This window comes from Citrus sinensis, chromosome 8, assembly GCF_022201045.2.
Source record: "Citrus sinensis cultivar Valencia sweet orange chromosome 8, DVS_A1.0, whole genome shotgun sequence".
NCBI lineage: Eukaryota > Viridiplantae > Streptophyta > Magnoliopsida > Sapindales > Rutaceae > Citrus > Citrus sinensis.
The window spans coordinates 3,344,462-3,366,099 of NC_068563.1; the positions used below are offsets into that span (position 1 = coordinate 3,344,462).

Here is a 21,638-nt window from a genome sequence, read left to right on the forward strand (position 1 = left end):
GGAGGTATGTCTCTTCTCACCCTAAAGATGTAATTTTAGGAGATCCCACACGAGGTATAACAACTAGATCATCACTTAGAAATACTTGTGAGCATAATGCATTCATCTCTCAAATTGAACCAAAATCCTTTGAGGATGCAGAAAATGATGAATCTTGGATTATGGCAATGCAAGAGGAGTTAAATCAATTTGAAAGAAACAATGTGTGGGAATTAGTTCCTAAACCTGAACATCAATCTATAATAGGTACTAAATGGGTGTTTAGAAATAAGATGGATGAATCCGGTGTGGTTGTAAGAAACAAAGCTAGATTAGTGGCTCAAGGTTACAACCAAAAAGAAGGTATTGATTTTGATGAAACCTTTGCTCCTGTAGCAAGGTTAGAATCCATTAGGATGTTGTTAGCATATGCATGTCATAAAGATTTTATTTTATTTCAAATGGATGTGAAAAGTGCTTTCCTAAATGGGTATATTATGGAAGAAGTGTATGTAAAACAACCCCCTGGTTTTGAAAATGAAAAATTTTCAAATCATGTTTATAAGTTGCTTAAAGCTTTGTATGGTTTAAAACAAGCACCTAGAGCATGGTATGATAGACTTAAGAATTTTCTGTTGGAAAATGACTTTTCAATGGGTAAAGCGGATACTACTCTATTTGTTAAGCATAAGAACCAAGACATACTTATTGTTCAAATTTATGTTGATGATATCATTTTTGGTTCTACTAATGAGTTGTTGTGTAAAGAATTTTCATCATGTATGAGCAAAGAATTTGAGATGAGTATGATGGGAGAGTTGAAATACTTCCTTGGACTTCAAATCAAACAAAACGAGGAAGGAATTTTCATAAATCAAGCCAAGTACGTAAAGGATCTACTCAAACGATTCAGCATTGATGATTCAAAAACCAAGAATACACCAATGAGCACAACAACCAAGCTGGACAAAGATGAAAAAGGTAAAGAAGTGGACATCAAAATGTATCGAGGTATGATCGGATCCCTACTTTATTTGACTGCAAGTAGACCCGATATCATGTTTAGTGTATGTTTGTGTGCAAGATTTCAGTCTTGTCCCAAGGAATCTCATTTGCTCGCTGTTAAAAGAATTTTCCGTTATTTGAGTGGAACCACAGATATTGGCCTTTGGTATCCTAGGGGAACTCACATAGATTTAACATGTTTTTCGGATGCGGATTTTGCTGGTTATAAAGTGGATAGGAAGAGCACTAGTGGAACTTGCTATATTCTAGGACACTCTCTTGTTTCATGGTTTAGCAAGAAACAAAATTCTGTTGCACTTTCAACTACCGAGGCTGAATATATAGCTGCCGGAAGTTGTTGTGCATAAGCTCTTTGGATGAAACAAACACTTAGAGATTATGACATTAATCTTGAACAAATTCCTATTAAGTGTGATAATACTAGTGCTATAAACCTTTCAAAGAATCCCATTCAACACTCTCGAACCAAGTATATAGAAATACGACATCATTTCTTGAGAGATCATGTTCAAAAGGGGGATATTGCATTAGAGTTTATTTCCACGGAAAAACAACTTGCCGATATTTTCACAAAACCCCTTTGCGAAGAACAATTTTCAAAAATTCGGCATGAACTTGGGATGATGAAATTTTTGCATTAACATCTCTATTCATGCTATTGAGTGTACTGAATTGATTGATTACTTTTTATAAAGTGCTTGAGCTTGGTAGATAAATGATGATTTTGCGTTGATAACTCTTGATTATATGAATTGATTGGTTGAAAACTTGTCCATGAATCATGCATTAAATTGGCTCATAAAATATTTTCAGATCAATTAAATGATCTTGGAATATATTATTTGCTAGCCAAAAATTAAATCAAATGTGCGAAATTGCAGATAAAATAAACGGTTAGCCGTTTCCTATAAACGGATCACCGTTTAACTCCAGAAACTAGATTTTGTGTTTGTCCATTTACCCTTTCACCGTTTTCCACAATCGGTGAACCGTTTTTCAACAGAGAATCCTCTTACAAGTTACTCCTTAGCCGTTAAGCACTTAGGCTTTCACCGTTTCCCGTTCTTCAGCCGCTGGAAGTTACCCTTTAACCGTTTCAATAAACGGTTAACCGTTTTCGCAAAGTATAAAACTGTTCAAAGGTTTTCTTCTCCTTCTCCAGTTACCCTCTCACCGTTTCCTCCATTGTTGCGCAGCCGAAGGTCTCCTTGTCCTCAAATCCTCATTTTTCTTGCTTTCCGTGCCCAATCAAATCCTCAAAATCATTTCTTATCACCGTTAGAACATTTCTACCGATTCAAAACTTCAAATCGAGCCCAAAATTCAAAAATCCCAAATCTCAACCCTAACTGTCGCGGGTCGGGTTTCTTCGTTCTTAATCCGATTTCCACCTCTCTTCAACCAAATTGAACATCCTCTACTATTTCTTAACCCTTTTATCGGTTCATTTTCGTCCCATTACGCATTGCCATGGCTGAACCCCCTCGGAGAAATATCAGGCGTAAATCTGTGCCTCCAAGGAATCCCATACCACCTTGGGAGGTCTCTAAATTTTCAAGGATTCACTTCCCCACACCTTCCTTGGCCAAGCGGTTCAAAGAACGCTTCGATGGTCGAAAGGTACTTGAATCCTTCTTTGTTGACATTGATGATTTTCGTAATTTGGTTGTATGTGGTAGAAGTATTCGGGATATGCTTCAGCCTTGGGAGTCTGGCATTGATTTTGATGACCGAGTTTATCCAAACTTAGTGCGAGTCTTTTATTCGAACATGGAAATCTCTGATACTCGCCCAAATAGGATAGTCACTCAAGTCGGCCGTGTACCCATAGAATTTGATGATGCGGACTTAGCTGACTTTCTAGGTATCCCTTGTGAGGGGCTTGACATTTATACCTCTAGGAAAACCCTCTCCTTTGATACTTTTTCTCATACTCATGGCGTCCGTAATATATGTCGTCGTAGAGACTTATCGGATGAGATTTGTATGCTTCCATTTCGGTCTCAACTTTTACCTCTCCAAGTTCGTATTCTTCACTTTATTTTACAGCACATAGTGACTCCTAGGAAGGGTCACTCGGATGAGGTTACGAGGTTGGACGTTGCCCTATTGGATAGCCTTCTTACAGACCGTCCCATTAACCTCGGGTATATTATTGTGCGACATATGTTGAGTACTCCAGTGGTCAACCACCGCTTGCTTCCTTATGGCAGTATCATCACTAAGATACTGCGACGCTTTGAGGTTCCACTTCTTGATACTGGTCACATGGAGACTAGGCGGATTGGTCCCGAGGCCATGACTAGTATCGGTTTCTCTAGGAAGAATGGAGAGTGGATAAAGACAAGCAACGCCAAAAACCGGGATACCTTGATTGCTCCAGAGGACGATCGGATGCTCAATGATATCTATCGTCCCGATCAGCTTCCTGACTTTAGACTAGGCGCTCATCCTCATCCTCTGCGTCGCCGTTTTGTTCCTCAGCCTCCAGCTGACTCAGACTCTGAGGAGCGTGCGATGGATGCTGACATTCCCTCCTCTTCCGAGCCGCCTCTTGCTCCTGAGCCTTCTGCTGTTCCCGAGCAGCCATCTACCTCTATGCCGCCCCCAGCTCCAGTTCAGCCCCCTGCTTCAGACGCAGTGCAGCAGTTGATCACTGATGTTCAGCGGATTTCGGAGCGCCAGCAGCTGATTCTTGATCGGTTGGACACTCTTTCCCGTGACCACCAGCAGCTGCGTTCTGACTTTCAGATATTCCAGCGGCAGAGCCTTGATCAGCAGATGGAGCTTATCGCTGGACAGCGCACTATTCTTGGCTATTTCGGCTATGATCCGGGGAGCACGTCTTCTCCGCCTCCGTAGTTTCTGAGCTTTGTCTTCGCACATACATTTTACATTTTGGTTGCTAGCATTCTTATTATTATTTTGATTTTGATGCATCTGTGTGTGATGTTCTTGATGATTAGCTTATTGATGCTCTGTGATTGCCTAATTGGTTGGATATTGTAGAAATGGTTTCTTTGTGGATATTGGAGTGTTGGTATATTTGTGGATATTGAAGTGTTATTTTGTCTTGTTTATGGAGTTGTTGGCTTGTTGAAAGCAGAAGTTAATGTTGATCTAATTTTGGAAGTGTTTTATCTTATTTTGTATTTATGGTTTTACTCATTTTTAAGGGGAAACTCTGCCAAAATTTTCGCTTGCCAAAACCGGGCACTTTCTTTAACGGATTTGCGTATTTCTTATTTCCTCTTTTCTTTTTGATGATGAAGGGGGAGATAATTATGGTTTTTAAGATAGTTTTTTAAATGGGGAGATATTATTTTAAGATGGATTTAAAATGGGGCGATTTAAAGCAAAAATCCTTTTATTCACATTTCTCAATTTGGCCATACATTTAGGGGGAGCACATATTAAGGGGGAGCTAAACATTGATTAGAATTTGTCATCATCAAAAAGGGGGAGATTGTTAACATAAATATGTTAATAATATTGATTTTGATGATAACAAATTTTAAATGATTTTTGATAAAAGTATTGGAGCTATTTCTTAATAAACGAGAGCCTTAGTAATCATTCCATTCATGCTTCATAAAAGATGGACTTTAAAATTAAAAAAAAAAGATTCTAAGCAAAAACTGGTTTAAAATGCAATTCTGGTTATAAACGGTTCACCGTTTATTTAAACGGTTAACCGATAACAGCCAGAGAGCAAACATTTTCCCTAAACCTCTAACCGTTTATGAAAAACGGAAAACACAAAAGATAGGGAGGCTACTGGAAATTAACGGTAAACCGTTTTTTAAACGGTTAACCGATTATCACCAGAGAGCAACATATTACCTAAGCTCTAACCGGTTATGCTTAACAGAAATCACCCAAGATGGGAAGGCTACTGGAACCTAACGGTGAACCGTTTATTTCAAACGGTTAACCGATAATATCCAGAAACGTTACTTCATGCAAGTCCTTAACCGTTTAGTGTAAATGGATAACAAATGCTCTTCTTGCAGGTCTCTGGAAGTTAACGGCGAAGGGGCAATCCTAAACGGCAAACCGTTTATTTGAAATCTGGCCCAACGGTAACTTTGACCAACCGAAACGGTTAACCGGTAATGGTTAACGGCGAACCGTTTTCTGTCCGACAGTTTGTAACGGCTAGATTTTCAAATCCAAGTATAAATAAGCTCATTCAAATTCAAAGAAAATTGATCACAACACGACCATTTTGAGCTAATATTTGAGAATACAATCTTCATAGAGCTTAGAACTCATTCTTGCTTCATCTACTCACATATTAAGCATCATTGTGTAATCTTATATATTGTGAGAGGCAAAACAGTTTGTAATCTTTTACTTTGAGTGATTGTAAGTGTTGGGATACATTTGGGTTAAGAGATTGGGGATAATCTCTTGTTGTAAAGGTCCATTGACATCTTAGAAGTCAAGTGTAAGCATTTGAAGCCTTGGAGGCTTGCTTAGTGGAATCCTCAAGCCCGGAAAGCTTGGAGGCGTGGACGTAGGCGAGGTTGGCCGAACCACGTAAAAATCTCGGTGTTTGAATCCCTCTTCCCTTATCTTTTTATATTGTGATCATCTTAATCGTTATTGCTTTGAATCTGATTTATAATTGTATTAAGTTTTTATTTAATAAATTGAATAATTTTTTAGAATCCCAATTCACCCCCCCTCTTGGGTTGCATACTTGTATTTCAATCTGAACGATCGCCTGGATCTTCTCGGGATTTGCCTCAATCCCCCTATGACTCACCATGAATCCGAGGAATTTTCCTGACTCGACCCCAAAAGTACACTTTTCCGGGTTGAGCTTCATCTTGTACTTCCTCAAAAGTACGAATGTCTCCTCGAGGTGCTCGACATGTTCCTTCGAGATTTTCGACTTAGTTATCATGTCGTCCACGTACACCTCCATTGTTCTCCCAATCAACGACTTAAAGACTTTGTTCACCAGCCTCTGGTACGTGGCCCCCGTATTTTTAAGACCGAATGGCATTACCCTGTAACAGAACAGACCCTGGTTAGTAATAAATGTCGTGCTCTCCTCATCCTGCTCGAACATGGGGATTTGGTTGTATCCCGAGAATGCGTCCATGAAGTTGAGCAGGCCATGTCCAGCTGTTGAGTCTACCAGCTGGTCGATCTTTGGTAAAGGAAAGCTGTCTTTCGGGCATGCTTTGTTGAGATCCATAAAATCCACACACATCCTCCATTTACCATTGGCCTTTTTTACTAATACGACATTCGATATCCACTCCGGATAGTTGACTTCTCGAATGAACCCTGCCTTCAAGAGTTTCTCCACTTCACCGTTTATAGCCTCATATCTCTCCTGGTTGAAGCACCTCATTTTCTGCCTTATTGCCCGAGCACTCTTTTTTATTGCCAACCTATGGCATGCGACCTTAGGGTCGATTCTCGGCATGTCTTCGTGTGTCTAGGCAAACACATCTGCATGTGCTCGTAAGCAATGGACCAGCTCCTGCTTCTGTTCATCTTGAAGTCTCGACCCGATTTGGACTGTTTTTCCAGGGTCATCCTGCTGCAAGCTTACTGTCTCTAGTTCCTTTATAGGCTCTTGTCTGCCAATTTTGGTCTCTATTCGAGTATCAAGGGATGTAATATGCATTGCTTCCCTTGCTGCCAAGGAGTAGCAGCTTCGTGCTATTCTCTGGTCTCCTTGTACCACTCAACTACCACATTAACCCGGTACTTGAGAGCTAGATAATGGTTGGACAGTACCGCTTTGCTCATCTTCAGAAATGGCCGACCTAGGATCATCTGGTAAGGACCTTTTTCATCCACTACCACAAAGTCCAGTATCATAGTCCTTTTTTGTCGGGGAGCTCCCAATCATGATAAGTAGCTCGACCACGCCCAGAGGGACCAGCTTTCCTCCTCCAAATCCCTTCAAAGAGGTATTGGTATACTCCAACTTCAGGTCTGCTATTCCCATCTCCTCCAGAGTTGACTTAAACAACACATCAACTGAGCTCCATGTGTCAACCAGTATCCGGTCAAACTTCTTGGTAGCAACAGTGGCCTTGATAACTAAAGCATCCTCGTGGGGGTATAGAATCGTTTCTTCATCCTCATTTATCCACATGATTGGCACTTACCTGACTCTTGCTCGTTTGGCTGCTAGGGTGTTGAAGAATACTTCTTTACTAGTCATGGTGTATCTAGCATAATTCTTCCTCGATCTGTTGGAATCTCCGGCCAATGTTGGGCCCCCAGCTATCACCCTTACTGTGGGTTACTCGCGCCTCAAGTTTCTGTCACTCTGCTCCCCTTCACATGTCAAGGCCACCATCGGGAAAATCCCATCTATAAACTCGTCCAGGTACTGATTTCTCACCAAATCTTCAACCTGAGTCTTGAGATCTCTGTATTCTATAGTGGTATGGTCATGAGTGCCATGGAACTTACAATAACGTCCCCTATCCCTCCTACTGGGTAGCTTTGTTATTGGGGCAGGGAGGTACAGTAGTCCACGGTCCTTTATGGCCTCGTATACCTCGTCTAGGGGTATCTTCAATGAAGTATATCGCCCATAATCCTGGTTCTGGTTGATCATGTGCACTGCCCTTTCTTTATTTGTGCCATTCTGAGTTGGAGGCGGTGGCAGTGCTTCTGGTCTGCTCCCTCTACTACCGTGGGAGTGTGGATGAAGACCACCATATACCGAGTCATGTCTTCTCCAAGGCTCCCTAGCTGGTGAGCGAGGAGGTTGCGCTCTGCTGCGCTGATACTGTGGCAGCCTCTGATAAGGCTGATAAGCGGTTACCCGACCTCCTGCACTACTACCTGAGGCCTGGTGGTCCTTCCTCCTGATCGGCCCATTTCCCTAGTAATGCTCTCTTCTCTTTCTTTCCCAACCCTTCTAACTGGTCTGTCTTAATCAGTTCTGTCTTCTCTTCCTCAATCTTTATGTCCCTTTTAGCCTGCTCGTATGCGGCTGCATACGTCTGAATAACTGGGCTTCTCAAGTTGTACCACAACCTTCCTATCTTCACCTCTTCTTTCAATCCCCTTAATGCCTGAGGATGGTTGAAGGCTCCCAAATTAAGGACAACACGATGAAACCTCTTGATGAATTCCCGAAGGGTTTCTTGCTCCCCCTGCTTCATGCTTTTCAACTTCATCATGTCATCTTCTGGTGCCATTGCCCCACGAAACTGTTCTGCAAATTCTTGGCACATCTGCTTGAAAGTTGTAATGCTCCCCCGAGGAAGTTTCTTGTACCACTCGCGTGCGCGTCCCTTTAGGGATAGTGGGAACACCCTGCACCTTTGGGCTTGAGATAATCTTTGCACCCCGGTTATGTCGTCGAAGTGCTCTATGTGCACCAACGGGTCAGTTTGTCCCGAATATATAAGGTCTGGAAGGCGAAAATCTCTTGGAATGACTGCCCTCATGATCTCTGCCGCGAGCGGTAATTCTCTGTCCAGCATTATCCTCCAACCAGGAGCTCTGCTCCTTCCTTGCATGTCATCAATTACCTGCGCTAGTCTGTGTACTTCCTCCTCCAGCTGCACTGCACGACCAGGGTCACATGCTGCAACTTGATCCCGCTCTTGCTCTACATTATGTAAGTGTTGCCTAAGCTCTGTTTCCTCTGCATTCGCCACCCCGTCGTCCTCATAAAAAATCTGTCTCGCTGGGGATTGCTCTTCCTCTCTATGAATTTCTCCCCACAGAGATAAGTTACCTCTCTCACCTTCAGATCTCCTGGTGGTTTGACTTCTCCTCGTAATTTCGTGACTTGGTGCCACTCCACCACCTCTCACTCTTTCCTCCTGGGTTCCCCTTCGTTCACTCCGTAGCTCATGCAGGATGGTTGTCAGGGTCTCCATTCGCTTTTCCATCCGTTCTATCCGGTCAAACATGGCTTTTTCCCGTGCTTCACTGGCTATCTCCCTCAGCGTCATGGAATCGTTAAGCCTCATATCACTCCCTTGTGCACTACCTCCTTCTGCCTCCATTATTTTTCCACTTGCTTTGCTCCTCTTCTTGCTGTCAACAGAAGCTTTTTGACCAGTCCCCACAGACGGCGCCAAAATGTTGATGCGAGATTCTGGTTACCCTCCTTACACGACCAGGATCTCTGCTCGATCAACTCTACCACGATCAGGATCTCTCCTCGTAATGCTTCTTCACCAGAAGTTCCTGCGTACACAAAAATAGGTAAGAGCACGCCGGTTGTTTTCCCGGTGTAAATCCTCTAACGCTCAAGTCAGAAATGAAGGTTTTTGTGTTCCTCGGAATGCTAGCCACAAATCTTATGGCGTATCAATTCTTTAGAGCTCTCTTTTTTTTTTTTTAGTTCTAATCTCAAAATTCTAACCCTTTTACCTTCGTTGGCTGCCTTTTTATAGGCTTTTCCTGAGTTCAGATCTTCCCCCTCATTCACGCCCGTTACCTTCCCACCTCTCGAAAATGGATGCTCCGTTTCCGCAATCGTGGGTGGTTGCATGGCCTTCGTGTCTTGATTCTCGGATTGGAGAGGACGTCTCGCCAACTGTCGTTGACCGGGTCTCCTCGCCTCGACCCTTAGCAGGAATGGCTTTATGCCTCTAACATGAGTCCGGCCTCGTGGATGGCATATTCGTGGACGAGTAGAATATTCCTGCTCTTGTTCCCCTGCTACCAGACTCTTACAGGATACACCTGTTCGCAAAACTCTGCCACTAGATATCTGCTCATCACGTCTGGTCTCGTCGAAGTACTTTCCCCAAACACCTTGTTAGTAATATTTTATTAGAAAGGCTAATTCAGGCTTGCCAGCGCTCTGTCGACATTTTCTGCTTCAATGGGTTCCACATAGCCATTATAAGAAATCGCCCACGATTTCTCTCCTATGATGATAATATACAAGGATGGCACAATAGAGAGGTTTGTGGGCAATGACATAGTTCCTCTATCATTTGATTAAAAAACAAACGTTGATTCCAAAGACGTTTTGTATTTACTTGAAAATACTCTATCCGCTCGTCTTTACATTCCGAAAAACCCAAAAGATCAAAACCAAAAACTTCCTCTTGTGGTTTATTTTCACGGTGGAGGCTTCTGCGTCCACACTACCTTTTCTTCTACTTACAATAATTACCTCAACAACTTAGTTTCTGAAGCTAACATCATAGCAGTCTCGGTTGATTATCGGAGAGCCCTGAAGAATCCGATCCCCTGTGCTCATGACGATTCATGGACTGCAATCAAATGGGTTGCTTCCCATGTTGATGGGGATGGCCCAGAAGAATGGCGTGAGGCAATGTGGCAATTTGTTTATCCTAGCATGATTGACTGCGATGATCCATTGATTAATCCAGCGGTTGGTTCGAACCTAGCGAGCCAACAGGGATGCGCCAGAATGCTGGTTTTTGTTGCGGAGGAGGATATGCTAAGATATAGGGGATGGTTTTATTGTAAGAAGTTGAAGGAGAGTGGGTGGAAAGGCGATATGGAGATTGTTGAGTCTCAAGGAGAGTTGCATGCGTTCCATTTGCGCAATCCAGATTGCGAAAATGCTGTGTCTATGCTCAAGAAAACTGCTGCATTCTTTAGCCACGACAATGCTTGAATTCGAATTTATATGGGTTGTTTTCGCCTCTTGTACTCTTTCTCCAATCTAAAAGCTTATCTTTACTTTGTATTACAGAAACTAATCATCTCGAATCGATTTGTACAAATTTTTATTATGAATTTGAAAAAATATGTATACCTGGTATTTTAATTTATAAGAGAAATATAGTTTAACTAGGTGTTTGATGAAAGTAACTAAATGTTTGATGAAATGCCTCAAAAAAGACATTTGGCTGCAACTACGGAATTTTGAATATTACAAGCAGTCCTTTTGTAACACATGTTCTTGCGCCCTTAGAGTACTACCCAATAAAATATATTATGAACTATATTCAATGTTATTTAATTATATATCTACTTGTACTCCAATGTTCTCTCTCTATCTCTTTTGTTTTTTTTTTGGCTTTTTAATAACTATTTTAATTAATCAAGCTTATGAATAATGAGGATTGAATATTAAAGAGTTTAATTGTATAGGAGCCAATTTGTGAAAAAGAAACTACAGTTTGATTCGATTTAACCTAGCTCTAAATTCACCTTTCATTGTTATTCCGCCGTCTGCAAGATGGATGGATGTACCATGCCCATTATTTCAGAGAACTGACTTAAGCGACCACACTGCAAATGTAATTTGCTACGAGACACAATTACGCATAATTTTTCAACATGTTTCTAGATGTCAAAAGTATCTATCAATAATTGAATGACACTTATCACGTTATCAAAAGCTCTTGTATGTGGAGAGGAATTAATTGAGTTTTGTTTTCATCGCCTCCAACGTTACGTACCCAACGCCAATCGAGTGGGCTCCCCCTACTGTACTCGCACCCATCCCATATTCCCACCCAATATTGGGTTCACGGATTCTAGTTCCATTCTTATGATAGGATTCTTGATATTTTAAGTAAGAATAAACAATTGAATATACACAAGTATGTATGTATTATAATATATATATATATATACAAACACTTAAAATTTTTTTAATTCTTGGTAATATTTAAAGATAATATTATATTTATTTAATTGAGATATTTATATTTACGGATAAATAATTAATATTTTTTATTTTTAATTTAAATAATAAAATTTTATTCCTAATACATTAATTAATATATCAACTAAATATATTAAATTAAAAAAAATTTTAGAATACATCAGAAATATCATATCAATTATATAATAATTAAATAATATTAACATGTGTGTATTTATTTAAAAAAAATATTATATAAATAATAGTTATATTAAATTTAATTATCCGTACAACAATTAATTAATTGTAATACAGATGACTCAATCAAATAAAAACAGTAATTCTGTCCTGCATAGGCCAAATCCTTTGGTTATCATCTTTACAAAAGCAAACGCCCTCCACATTTTGTGCTCTGCTTCTTCTCCATGGATTCCGCCAACGCATCATCAGAAGTCGCCCATGACTTCTCTCCTTTGATAAAAGTACACAAAGACGGCAAAGTAGAAAGGCTCAGGGGCACCGATATCGTTCCCCCATCACTTGATCCCAAAACAAACGTTGATTCCAAAGACGTTGTGTATTCTCCTGAAAATAATTTATCTGCTCCGCTTTACCTCCCGAAAAACACAAATCAAAACCAAAACTTCCCCTTCTTGTTTATTTTCATGGCGGAGGTTTTTGTATCGAGACTGCTTTTTCACCAACTTACCATAATTACCTCAACGACTTGGTCTCTGAAGCTAACATCATCGCAGTCTCCGTCGACTACCGAAGAGCCCCAGAGCATCCCCTTCCTATCGCTTATGAAGATTCATGGGACGCAGTCAAATGGCTTGCTTCCCATGTTGACGGAAATGTCCCCAAAGATTGGCTCAACCGTAATGCTGATTTTGAGCGAGTGTTTTACTCTGGGAACAGCGCTGGTGCTAATATTGCTCATCACATGGCAATAAGAAACGGTGGAGAAATTATCGACGGCTTTAATGTTGTTGGTATTGTCTTGATTCATCCATACTTTTGGGGTGTTGAACCTGTTGGTTCCGAGCCTACTGATGTTAAAATAAGAGCTGGAACGGAGAGATTTTGGCGATTTACTTGTCCAAGCACAAGCGGGCTCGATGATCCGTGGGTTAATCCGTGTGCCGACGGTTCGAGCCTCGCGAGCCTGGGGTGCGCCAGGGTGCTGGTGTTTGCTGCGGAGAAGGATTTCCTGTGCCCTAGAGGATGGTTTTACTATGAGAAGTTGAAGGAAAGTGGGTGGGGAGGCCATGTAGAGATAGTTGAGTCTAAAGGAGAGCAACATGTGTTCCATTTGATCAATCCCACTTGTGAAAATGCTGGGTCTATGCTCAAGAAAATTTGTTCTTTCTTCAATCAGGATAAGCCTTGAAACTGAAGAGTTATTTGCTTTGGTTCGGCAAATATTCGGGAGGAAAGATGAATAAGGTAATTATAACTCTACTGTGTGTGTGTGATTTTCTTTCCTTTTTTTTTCCCTCAGAAGAAATAAGCATCGGTTGATTGCGGCTCAAAATACAAGTGGGATTCTGTGGAATCAGAATTCGGAAAAGGTTTTGGCCTTCTGGAATCATTGATGTATTAATAATTAGATTCATTCGTAAATCAATTAAGACAACTTGATGTATTAGTAGTACTGTTCACGGAGTCCATCGATTTGTCTTTGATTTCGGATCAGAATAGATCCAATATGAGCTCTGTTTCTTTCAATTTTTAGCAACTTCATTCATTTCACTTAGCAAGTTATCCTACTAATCCGGTGATTTGCTGATAAAAGATGATCATGATAGCGGTCGGACACAGTTGACTGCCGGTCTTCATAATTGTTTTATTAATTAATAAAAATAAGTTAAGTAAAATTAAAGTATTAAATAAATATGACTTGTATGAATGTCAATAATCTATGATACAAATATGGAGAAATAAATATTTCTGCATGCCAACGTGATGAAGATGAAAATTTACTTTGTCATGTCTGTCTTTCAGAAGAAAAACAAAAATTGTGATTTCTATTGGATGGAGCAAGAAAAAAATCATCAATAATTTTATATTGGAAATGCCACAATTTCTTTGAAGTCGAAAAATATCTACACAAATATTTGGAGACAGCAGAGTCTAAACGAGAGCCGCACGCAATGCTGTGGCTATGCTCAATCAAGATATGTAATGCCTAAGCATAAAATATTCAATAATTTGGTTGTTGATCAGAAGGATAATTTGCATGCCACTTATTCAAGAGACGTGGAGCCAAGCCAAATCAGAGTTGGTGAGAAATAAAGAGCGTGGTTTAGATAAATCCACAAAGAAGGCAGTCCTTACCAAACAAAATTTTCTACTATCTTCAACAAAAACTGATACCATTTTTGAAATTACAGTTTCGGTTATGATAATTCAAGGATTAAAATCTTACCAATCCTCATATTATCTTGTCCCAAAAAACAAAAACAAAAAATTGAAAGAGAGTGGTTTGGCACTTACAAAACTATTACAAGGTGACGTGTCAATAATCAACTCTACTAACTCTTTTAATTTAATTTACTCAATTATTGTTAATTATTTAATTATGTATTTCACTTCATAACTCCTTTTTCATTTTTTTCTTAATGAGTTATCGTAACATTTGTCTTGATTTACATGGGCCTAATTGTATTTGTTTGGACACCATTTTTGTCCCTTTATCATTTTTTTTTATTTTTTAAATTGTAAACGTTATCCACTCTTGCTGCCTTCCACATACCAAATCTTGTCTTCATCTCTGCATATTTTTCTGCTCCATTTTCCTTTCTCCTTCTCCTGGAGACCAAACAAAGCCCGTCAATATTTTTCTGCACTTTTTCTCTACACATGGATTCCACAGAGCCGGCAGCAGAAATAGCCATAGACCTCTCTCCCACGATAAAAGTATACAAAGATGGCAAAGTAGAAAGGCTCAAAGGAAACGACATCGTTCCTGCATCATTTGATCCCAAAACAAAAGTTCATTCCAAAGACGTTGCGTATTCACCAGAAAACGATCTATATGCTCGGCTTTACATTCCAAACCAAAGACAAAACCAAAACCAAAACCAAAAACTTCCCCTTCTTGTTTATTTTCATGGAGGAGGCTTTTGCATCGAAACCGCCTTTTATCCCACTTACCACAATTACCTCAACACCTTAGTCTCTGAAGCTAACGTCATCGCAGTCTCGGTTGATTATCGGAGAGCCCCGGAGAATCCTGTCCCTTGCGCTCATGATGATTCATGGACTGCACTCAAGTGGGTTGCTTCCCATGTTAACGGAGAAGGCCCTGAAGATTGGCTCAACTGTTTCGCTGATTTCCAGCGAGTGTTTTTTTCGGGTGACAGTGCTGGCGCTAGCATAGCTCATCACATGGGCATGAGACATGGTCGAGAAATTCTCGGTGTTAATTTTATTGGCATTGTTTTAATTCATCCGTATTTTCTGGGCAGAGAATCTGTTGGTAATGAAACAGCTGACGCTAAGAAAAGAGACTGGGTCGCGAGATTGTGGAGATTGACTTGTCCAAGTAGCACAAGTGGGTGCGATGATCCGTGGATTAATCCTGCCGTTGCCGGTTCGGACCTAGCGAGCCTGGGATGCGCCAGGATGCTGGTATTTGTTGCGGAGAATGATTTTCTGAGATCTAGAGGATGGTTTTATTATGACAAGTTGAAGGAGAGCGGGTGGAGGGGCAATGTGGAGATTGTTGAGTCCAAAGGAGAGCAACATGTGTTCCATTTGATAAATCCCACATGTGAAAATGCCGTGGCCATGCTTGAGAGAACTGCTTCTTTCTTGAATCATCAGGAGAAGACCTGAATTCATGTGCCTCTAACTATATTTATAATTTTCAATATCCTTTTTTTTTCTGTCAGCTGCTATTTTTACGGGTATATATATATATATATATATATATATATATATATATATATATATATATTTACCAACTTCAACCGTTCAAAGGAAATTTATTAATTAAAAAAAGTATGACAATTCTCAGAAAATCAATAGAACACAGAAATTAATATTGGGTTGGACTATTGCCATCCCTCGAATGCCCTCGTACAACCACTTTTAAGAATAATCTCTATTTAATTCCACAAATAACCTTCCAATTATTTTTCTCAAGAAAATTTTAGTGAACCTCATCTCTCTCTACAAAACTCTTCTAAACTCAATGACATTTTTGTTGTCCTCTTAATCTTCATAACATCCATATTAAATTACTGAGAAATACGAAAGCGGAAGTGTACCTGAATCCATGGTGATTCGTAGTGGTTCTTGAGTGTAGGAGATGGACTTCCAATCTTCTCTTTTTCTTGAGTTTAGAATTCTCTTTGAGAGGATTAGAGAATTACAAAAAATTATTTGAGAGATTGGGGACCATAACCCCTTTTATATAAATATCGTGACTATTAGTTTTCTTTTAGAAAACCCAACAGTCACGTATTTATGATAATAATCACTTCAGCCCCTCATTAAAGTGATGATTAAATTCTGGTATCTATGCATTTAATCCACAATAATTATACCCTTAACCATTTAATGAACTTCAATTAGACCACTTAATTCTTGGCTTATTAAATAATAGCACACACATTTTATTTATTTCATGTGTGGCCCCAAATATATTAGATTAATATAAAATTAATCTAACAATTTTCTTTCATTTTAAATTTATAATGATTGCGCTTGTTCAACACCGCAAGTTCAGAGCTTGAACTTATCAAATTCAGTTTTGGAGAGATTTCTTTTCACAGTACTAAATCCATATTTTTATTCTTTGAACAAGAATGAGACATTTTTTTCTTTTTCTTTTTTATCACAAACAATTGTATACTTTTAAAGTCATTTTTCTTTTACATTAGTCTTTGTCTTTTATTTAAAATTGTTCTTTTGAAGAATTCGTTTGATGATAGATAATGAATGGTTTGTAACTGAAATTCTATATATGGGTCATAAACAACAAATTTGATTGCTGCCAATATTCTTGAAGAAGATGGGTGCATTTGATTAATTTTTTTTATAAAATAACTCAAATGAAAGGTTTGATAAGATTTTTAAAGGGTGCCAATAGCTCCATTGCTTATTTTTATAAAAGGGTGTCTGTACTAGGAAGGATATTGTTTAGGGGAAGAAATTGAAGATTAATAATGTGGCGCTGTGTGTTGATGAAAAATTTTATGATTAAAAATAATCACAGAGGGTACCTAACTTACACTGGGTACACTTGATAATTGAGCTGGTATGTGGAGTATTCCATACTAGAAGTAAGATGGTAAAGAAAAGTCTCTAAAATATCAACCGTGAGAAATGCCTCCATCACCCTGAGAGAATATTTGATTCGACAAGATCAAATAGGAAATATCTTGCTAGAAAAGAGGGGGCAGCTTGCTGTCACACCTATAAAAAGCAAAAGAAAACACACCAAGACAGTGGTCCTTAGCTGCCACGCATAGAAGCTATCAAGACAACCTTTGTAGAGGTGTCCTAGACTACTCTGCAACGCACAACACGTGTACAAGAAAACAAACCATACCAAATGATGTCCTTATTGCTCCTCAAGCATGCTACTAATGGCTCAAAATCATGATACTGGTGAAAGGATAAAATAAACTTGAAAATGACAGCAAATCACCACTGTAATATATGCCGCGTGGCAGGGTAGTCAAGGTGCTCTATATATAAAGACACTAAAGTTTTATTTTGCCCAGGTATACAACAAACTCACACATAAAAGACTAAGGTTTTCTCTAACCTCCAGCAATCATTAAAGAGAGCTTACAAGCTCTCAAACGCTAGATAACCCAACTCTGACTTAAGCATCGAACCATGGTTGCTGGCCACTTCCGGCTTCACCTATGATATCCTTTTTATTGTTTTGCTAGTTTAAGGTGTCCTTTCAAGCTCTTTCACTCCAGATTTGGACCTCTCACCATTATCATTGTCTTCTCACTCTTCTTCATTTTTTTAAAATGCACAAAACAACGCACAAATTGCAATTAAGTGAGGTACCTTATATCCCGAAAATAAATTTATTATTTTAGCTAGGTTTTCCTTTTTTCTTTTGCACCCAAAATCTACCTGAAACAATCATCTTCATCTTTATCAAGTCTAAACATCTCTATATAGCTATCTAGCTTATTTTATTCATCTTGTATAATGTAGAATCTTATATAACATTTCATTTATATAACGAATTGGTGATTACTTGCTCCTATAGACGTAAGCTAAATGGCGAACCACGTAAACATTGTGTGTTATAATGGATTGATGATTACTTACTCCCGTGGACGTAGGTCAAAGGCTAAACCACGTAGACATTGTGTGTTCATTGCCTTTATGTTTATTTTGCTGTATTTTCAATTTACAGTCGTAATTATGTTCATGTGTAAGCATACTTGACGTACCCCACTTACACTAAGTATTTGGTGAGACACTTGAGCTATCCCTCAAGTATACTTGAGCTACCCTAACTACGCTAAGTATTTGGTGGGACACTTGAGTTACTCCCTAAATTAACTCCTATATATTATTTTGGCTCACCACCTAGGGTACCTTAGTTAAACCACCTATCACAAATATCAGAAAAAAAACATCTAAGCCCAAACTTAGCACAAGCTCCCTCAAATGTAAATTTATTTATTTGAGACAGATTTGATCTGGTAACTAGTACGAATCGGATCCTAATGAAAATTTGGTGAAAACGGGTATTATCAATAATCTGCCCTACTAACATCTAACTATTTATTAAGATAACATTTATTCTTTTTATTTGAAATTTAAATTAGTTTAATTGAAGTTTAAATAAATCTAAATGCATTTGTCTGTTTTCATTTTTTGATGCCTAAGTATATAAGTGGTAAGTTGTTTGCTTTTATAAACTCAAAATATCTTAAATCTAGTATTTTATACTTATATCCTTAGATGTATTATACATTTGGAAGTTTAAATAGGTATATGTTTACCGGGTTATTTAGTATAGTAATATTTATATGTTATGAATAATTATAAGCTAAGCATTTGATATACAGAAGAAATAAACTATGAAAAAATAATTTTGATAACAATAGTTTTTACAACTTACAGAATATTTCCACATAAAAAATTGCTATCTAATAATAAAAGAATAGTGTAAAATTCAAATTGAATGTATGTTAGGTATTTAATAGCAAATAAAAGTTTAGATCAAGAGAAGTTTTAATGTAGGATAAGAAACTTAAGACTCTAAATTTGAGTTGTCCTCGGACGTACACCTGCTTATGGCACCTCGGAATTATAGACTTACTATGGTAAAAGACTTAGACCCAACGTATTCGTTGGAGTCGTGGGAGCAAAGCAAGGCTTGTTAGACAGAAAATATGAAATATTCGAAAAAATTCCTTCGTCTGCTAGTTTTTTTAGTGTATCCATGATTAATTCTTCTACCTTTTGAGTGTCATCTTCAGAAACATTCTTCAATCCGATACTAAATTGAGGCTGAAGGAGTTCATCTTCAATCCCACCACCAACAATGGCATCTCCAAGACCACTTTCTAGTAAAATTTTCCTCAAGGGAGAAGCAGGAGTTCTCAGCATAAGATGATCCAAGAACCCAAGGGCAAGTTCCGTTTCCAAGTCTAAGGGCTTATCTGAGAGCAACCAATTAAGGCATACCATGTTCTTCTTCTTAATATCACCAGCATCACCAGCAGGGTATTTCTCAATAATCCTGATTGGTTCTGAAAATAGTTTCTGTTTTTCAACTATTGATTCATTTGGGGGCTGAACTTGCTTCAAACATATTCAAATACTCTGTGACAGAGAAAGTGCAATTAAGATGCTAGTGTACAGAACAACTTGAATAAAGACCTTATCATTCAACTTACTATCAGAATGGCAACATTTTGACATGCATGTGCACAAGAAAATGTTGGATTGCATAGACAAGTGAATATTGGATATGCATTGGATTTTGGACCAAATATAATAAAAAAGTTGCAAATCATACTGGATATGAAAACTTCCAGTTTTGGTTATATATTGGTCTTTTGACTGAAAATAGTAAAATACTTCATATACCAAGTAAAGATACGAAGACAAGCTATAATTATAATGCATCTTTGTACCGAAACTAGTTCCACTAGAGCAAACTCAAACAAATCCATTTTAGGAAGGATTTTAGTTTCCATTATTTAATTGCTCAACCAGGCATAGTTTTCAAGGACCACTCATGCATATGCATCACTCTGGGACCAGCACCCATAAGCTTCGGGGGACAACCGAAAGTGGTACTCCAGTGAGAAAAAAGAAAAAAAAATTAACAAAGAGCATGGATACTCAATTCGTCATCAATGGAGATGTCATTTATTACCACTCGGGATGCGTAAGCGTTCATTTGGATCATCGTCTCCATAGAACCATATCCTGGCATTGCTGGGGTGGTAATATTTACGGTGAAATTCCTGCCATCAGAAAGACACAGCCTGAGAAAAATAACTAACACAACATTTAAGTTAAAAAATCCCCATACCAACATAAATCGAAAAAAAAAAAAAATCAAAATGCAGTAAAGAATATACCTTAAACTCCTCAAATGTCAGCTTTGGAATAACTTTTGGATCACCTCCGCTATCTACACCATATGCATTATCGGGAAATAAAGCCTGTGAAGAAGTTTTGTAACTCAGTTGCAAGAGCAAACAAGATAGCTTTATCAGAAGCATTCAAAAAGAATGAATTGGAAGCATCAATAAATGATCCATATGGGTATGCAATCATAAGATTCAGGCACTTTGTCAGTGAAACTTCGGAGGAATAAACTATGAACCAGTTTTCCATTGTTTCCTGATTGTAAGGAATCTGAAAAGATATACAGTCAGACGAATGGAGAACTTGCCTGTTGAGCAGCCCGCCCTAATATATTATCAGGCTGCGAATAGACACCTTTCATCTCATTGAAAACAACACCTTCAATTAAGAACAAAAAAAGGAAGGTCAAAGAACTTAGTTGCAAGTTGGATGAATCATCACCAGGGAAAACCAAATAACAGCAGAAGTTTAATATATATATATATATAGAGAGAGAGAGAGAGAGAGAGAACAAATATCTGCAGATATCAAACCTTTATAAGTTATATCCTCTGAAGGATTATCCAGCTCAAAATGCCAACCCTCCTGTTGAAAAGTCTGGAAGTCCTCCACACACTTTGGGAAAAAGACAGCATCTAAGTAGACATCGACCAAATTATAAAAATCCTGTTTAGGAAACCATCTTAGCGTAAGTAAAATCCAAAAAAGATGTAAGAGTTTCCAAGCTTAGGTTCCCGTTCCTCATAACTCCAACTCATTTTCTTACCTTTGTATTCGTAGAAGCAACTGGGTAACATGTTCTATCAGGATATGTGAATGCATTCAGAAAAGTATTCAAGCTTCCTTTCAACAATTCAACGAATTGTTCTTTCAAAGGATACTTTCTTGAACCACACAACACACTGTGTTCCAATATGTGTGGAATCCCAGTTGAATCCTTCCTGCATTATCAAATAGGTAAGGCATAATGATCAGACCTTTTGCAACCCAAAAACGTGTCTCGTTGTCCAGAAAACTATAACTGCCTGAAAATTATTTTCTTGTATTCTTAGCATTTTAATGATAATATCTAACAATGTATCTGATTGAAATTAATATAATCAAATAAAATGAAAAGAGAAAAAAAAAAAGACGTTATCAAACAGTGAGACAGAGTACATTTACAATACTTACGGAGGAGTTCGAAAGACAATGCCGAAGACCTTGTTCTCATCATCGTTGGATACAGACATGACCTCAGCACCGGTTTTCTTGTGCTTGAAAAGCACAGCCTTTGATTTACACTCTCCAATGAACTCTTCCGAAACCTTCTCGAATCCAAGCTTCTCCGCCACTTCATTGCTGACTTCAGCACCCTCTACACACACAAAGAAAACCAATCACAGAGCTCAATTCAACACACCAATCACAATAACTTAAAAGTCAATTTTTTTTTCCAAATAATAGATCATTTCTAACGATTAAC

The 21,638-nt window shown here is 38.6% G+C and overlaps 3 protein-coding genes and 1 pseudogene across 15 annotated transcripts in view; 3 read left to right on the forward strand and 1 right to left on the reverse strand.

Annotated features, from left to right (window-relative positions):
* Positions 1-21,638, reverse strand: part of LOC102609686 (presequence protease 2, chloroplastic/mitochondrial) — a 101,564-nt gene that overhangs the window by 79,451 nt on the left and 475 nt on the right. For 3 of the 11 annotated variants that reach the window (XM_052431988.1, XM_052431987.1, XM_052431991.1), the window contains exons 2-4: positions 21,347-21,530; positions 20,940-21,114; positions 20,707-20,839 (exon numbers count right to left, since the gene is read on the reverse strand). The exons of 2 other annotated variants lie outside the window; for them this stretch is intronic. In XM_052431988.1, coding sequence (XP_052287948.1) covers positions 20,707-20,839; positions 20,940-21,114; positions 21,347-21,530 — 492 coding nt within the window. Of the gene's footprint in view, positions 1-20,163; positions 20,248-20,480; positions 20,552-20,706; positions 20,840-20,939; positions 21,115-21,346; positions 21,531-21,638 lie in introns of all 11 variants that reach the window. 6 more of the 11 variants (XM_052431982.1, XM_052431990.1, XM_052431985.1 and 3 more) reach the window with 4 other exon arrangements.
* LOC127898589 (probable carboxylesterase 12) overlaps positions 1-21,638 on the forward strand; it is a 117,081-nt gene that overhangs the window by 27,417 nt on the left and 68,026 nt on the right. Inside the window, exon 2 of one of the 3 annotated variants that reach the window (XM_052432002.1) lies at positions 13,028-13,075. The gene's annotated coding sequence lies outside the window, so the exon portion shown is untranslated. Of the gene's footprint in view, positions 1-13,027; positions 13,310-21,638 lie in introns of those variants that run through there. The other 2 variants (XM_052432001.1, XM_052432000.1) reach the window with 2 other exon arrangements.
* On the forward strand, positions 11,938-13,309 carry LOC102608551 (probable carboxylesterase 12; annotated as a pseudogene).
* Positions 14,235-15,458, forward strand: LOC127899090 (probable carboxylesterase 12). The gene has a single exon (XM_052431997.1). The coding sequence runs from the start codon at positions 14,444-14,446 to the stop codon at positions 15,419-15,421; it is 978 nt and encodes a 325-aa protein (XP_052287957.1). The 5' UTR covers positions 14,235-14,443; the 3' UTR covers positions 15,422-15,458.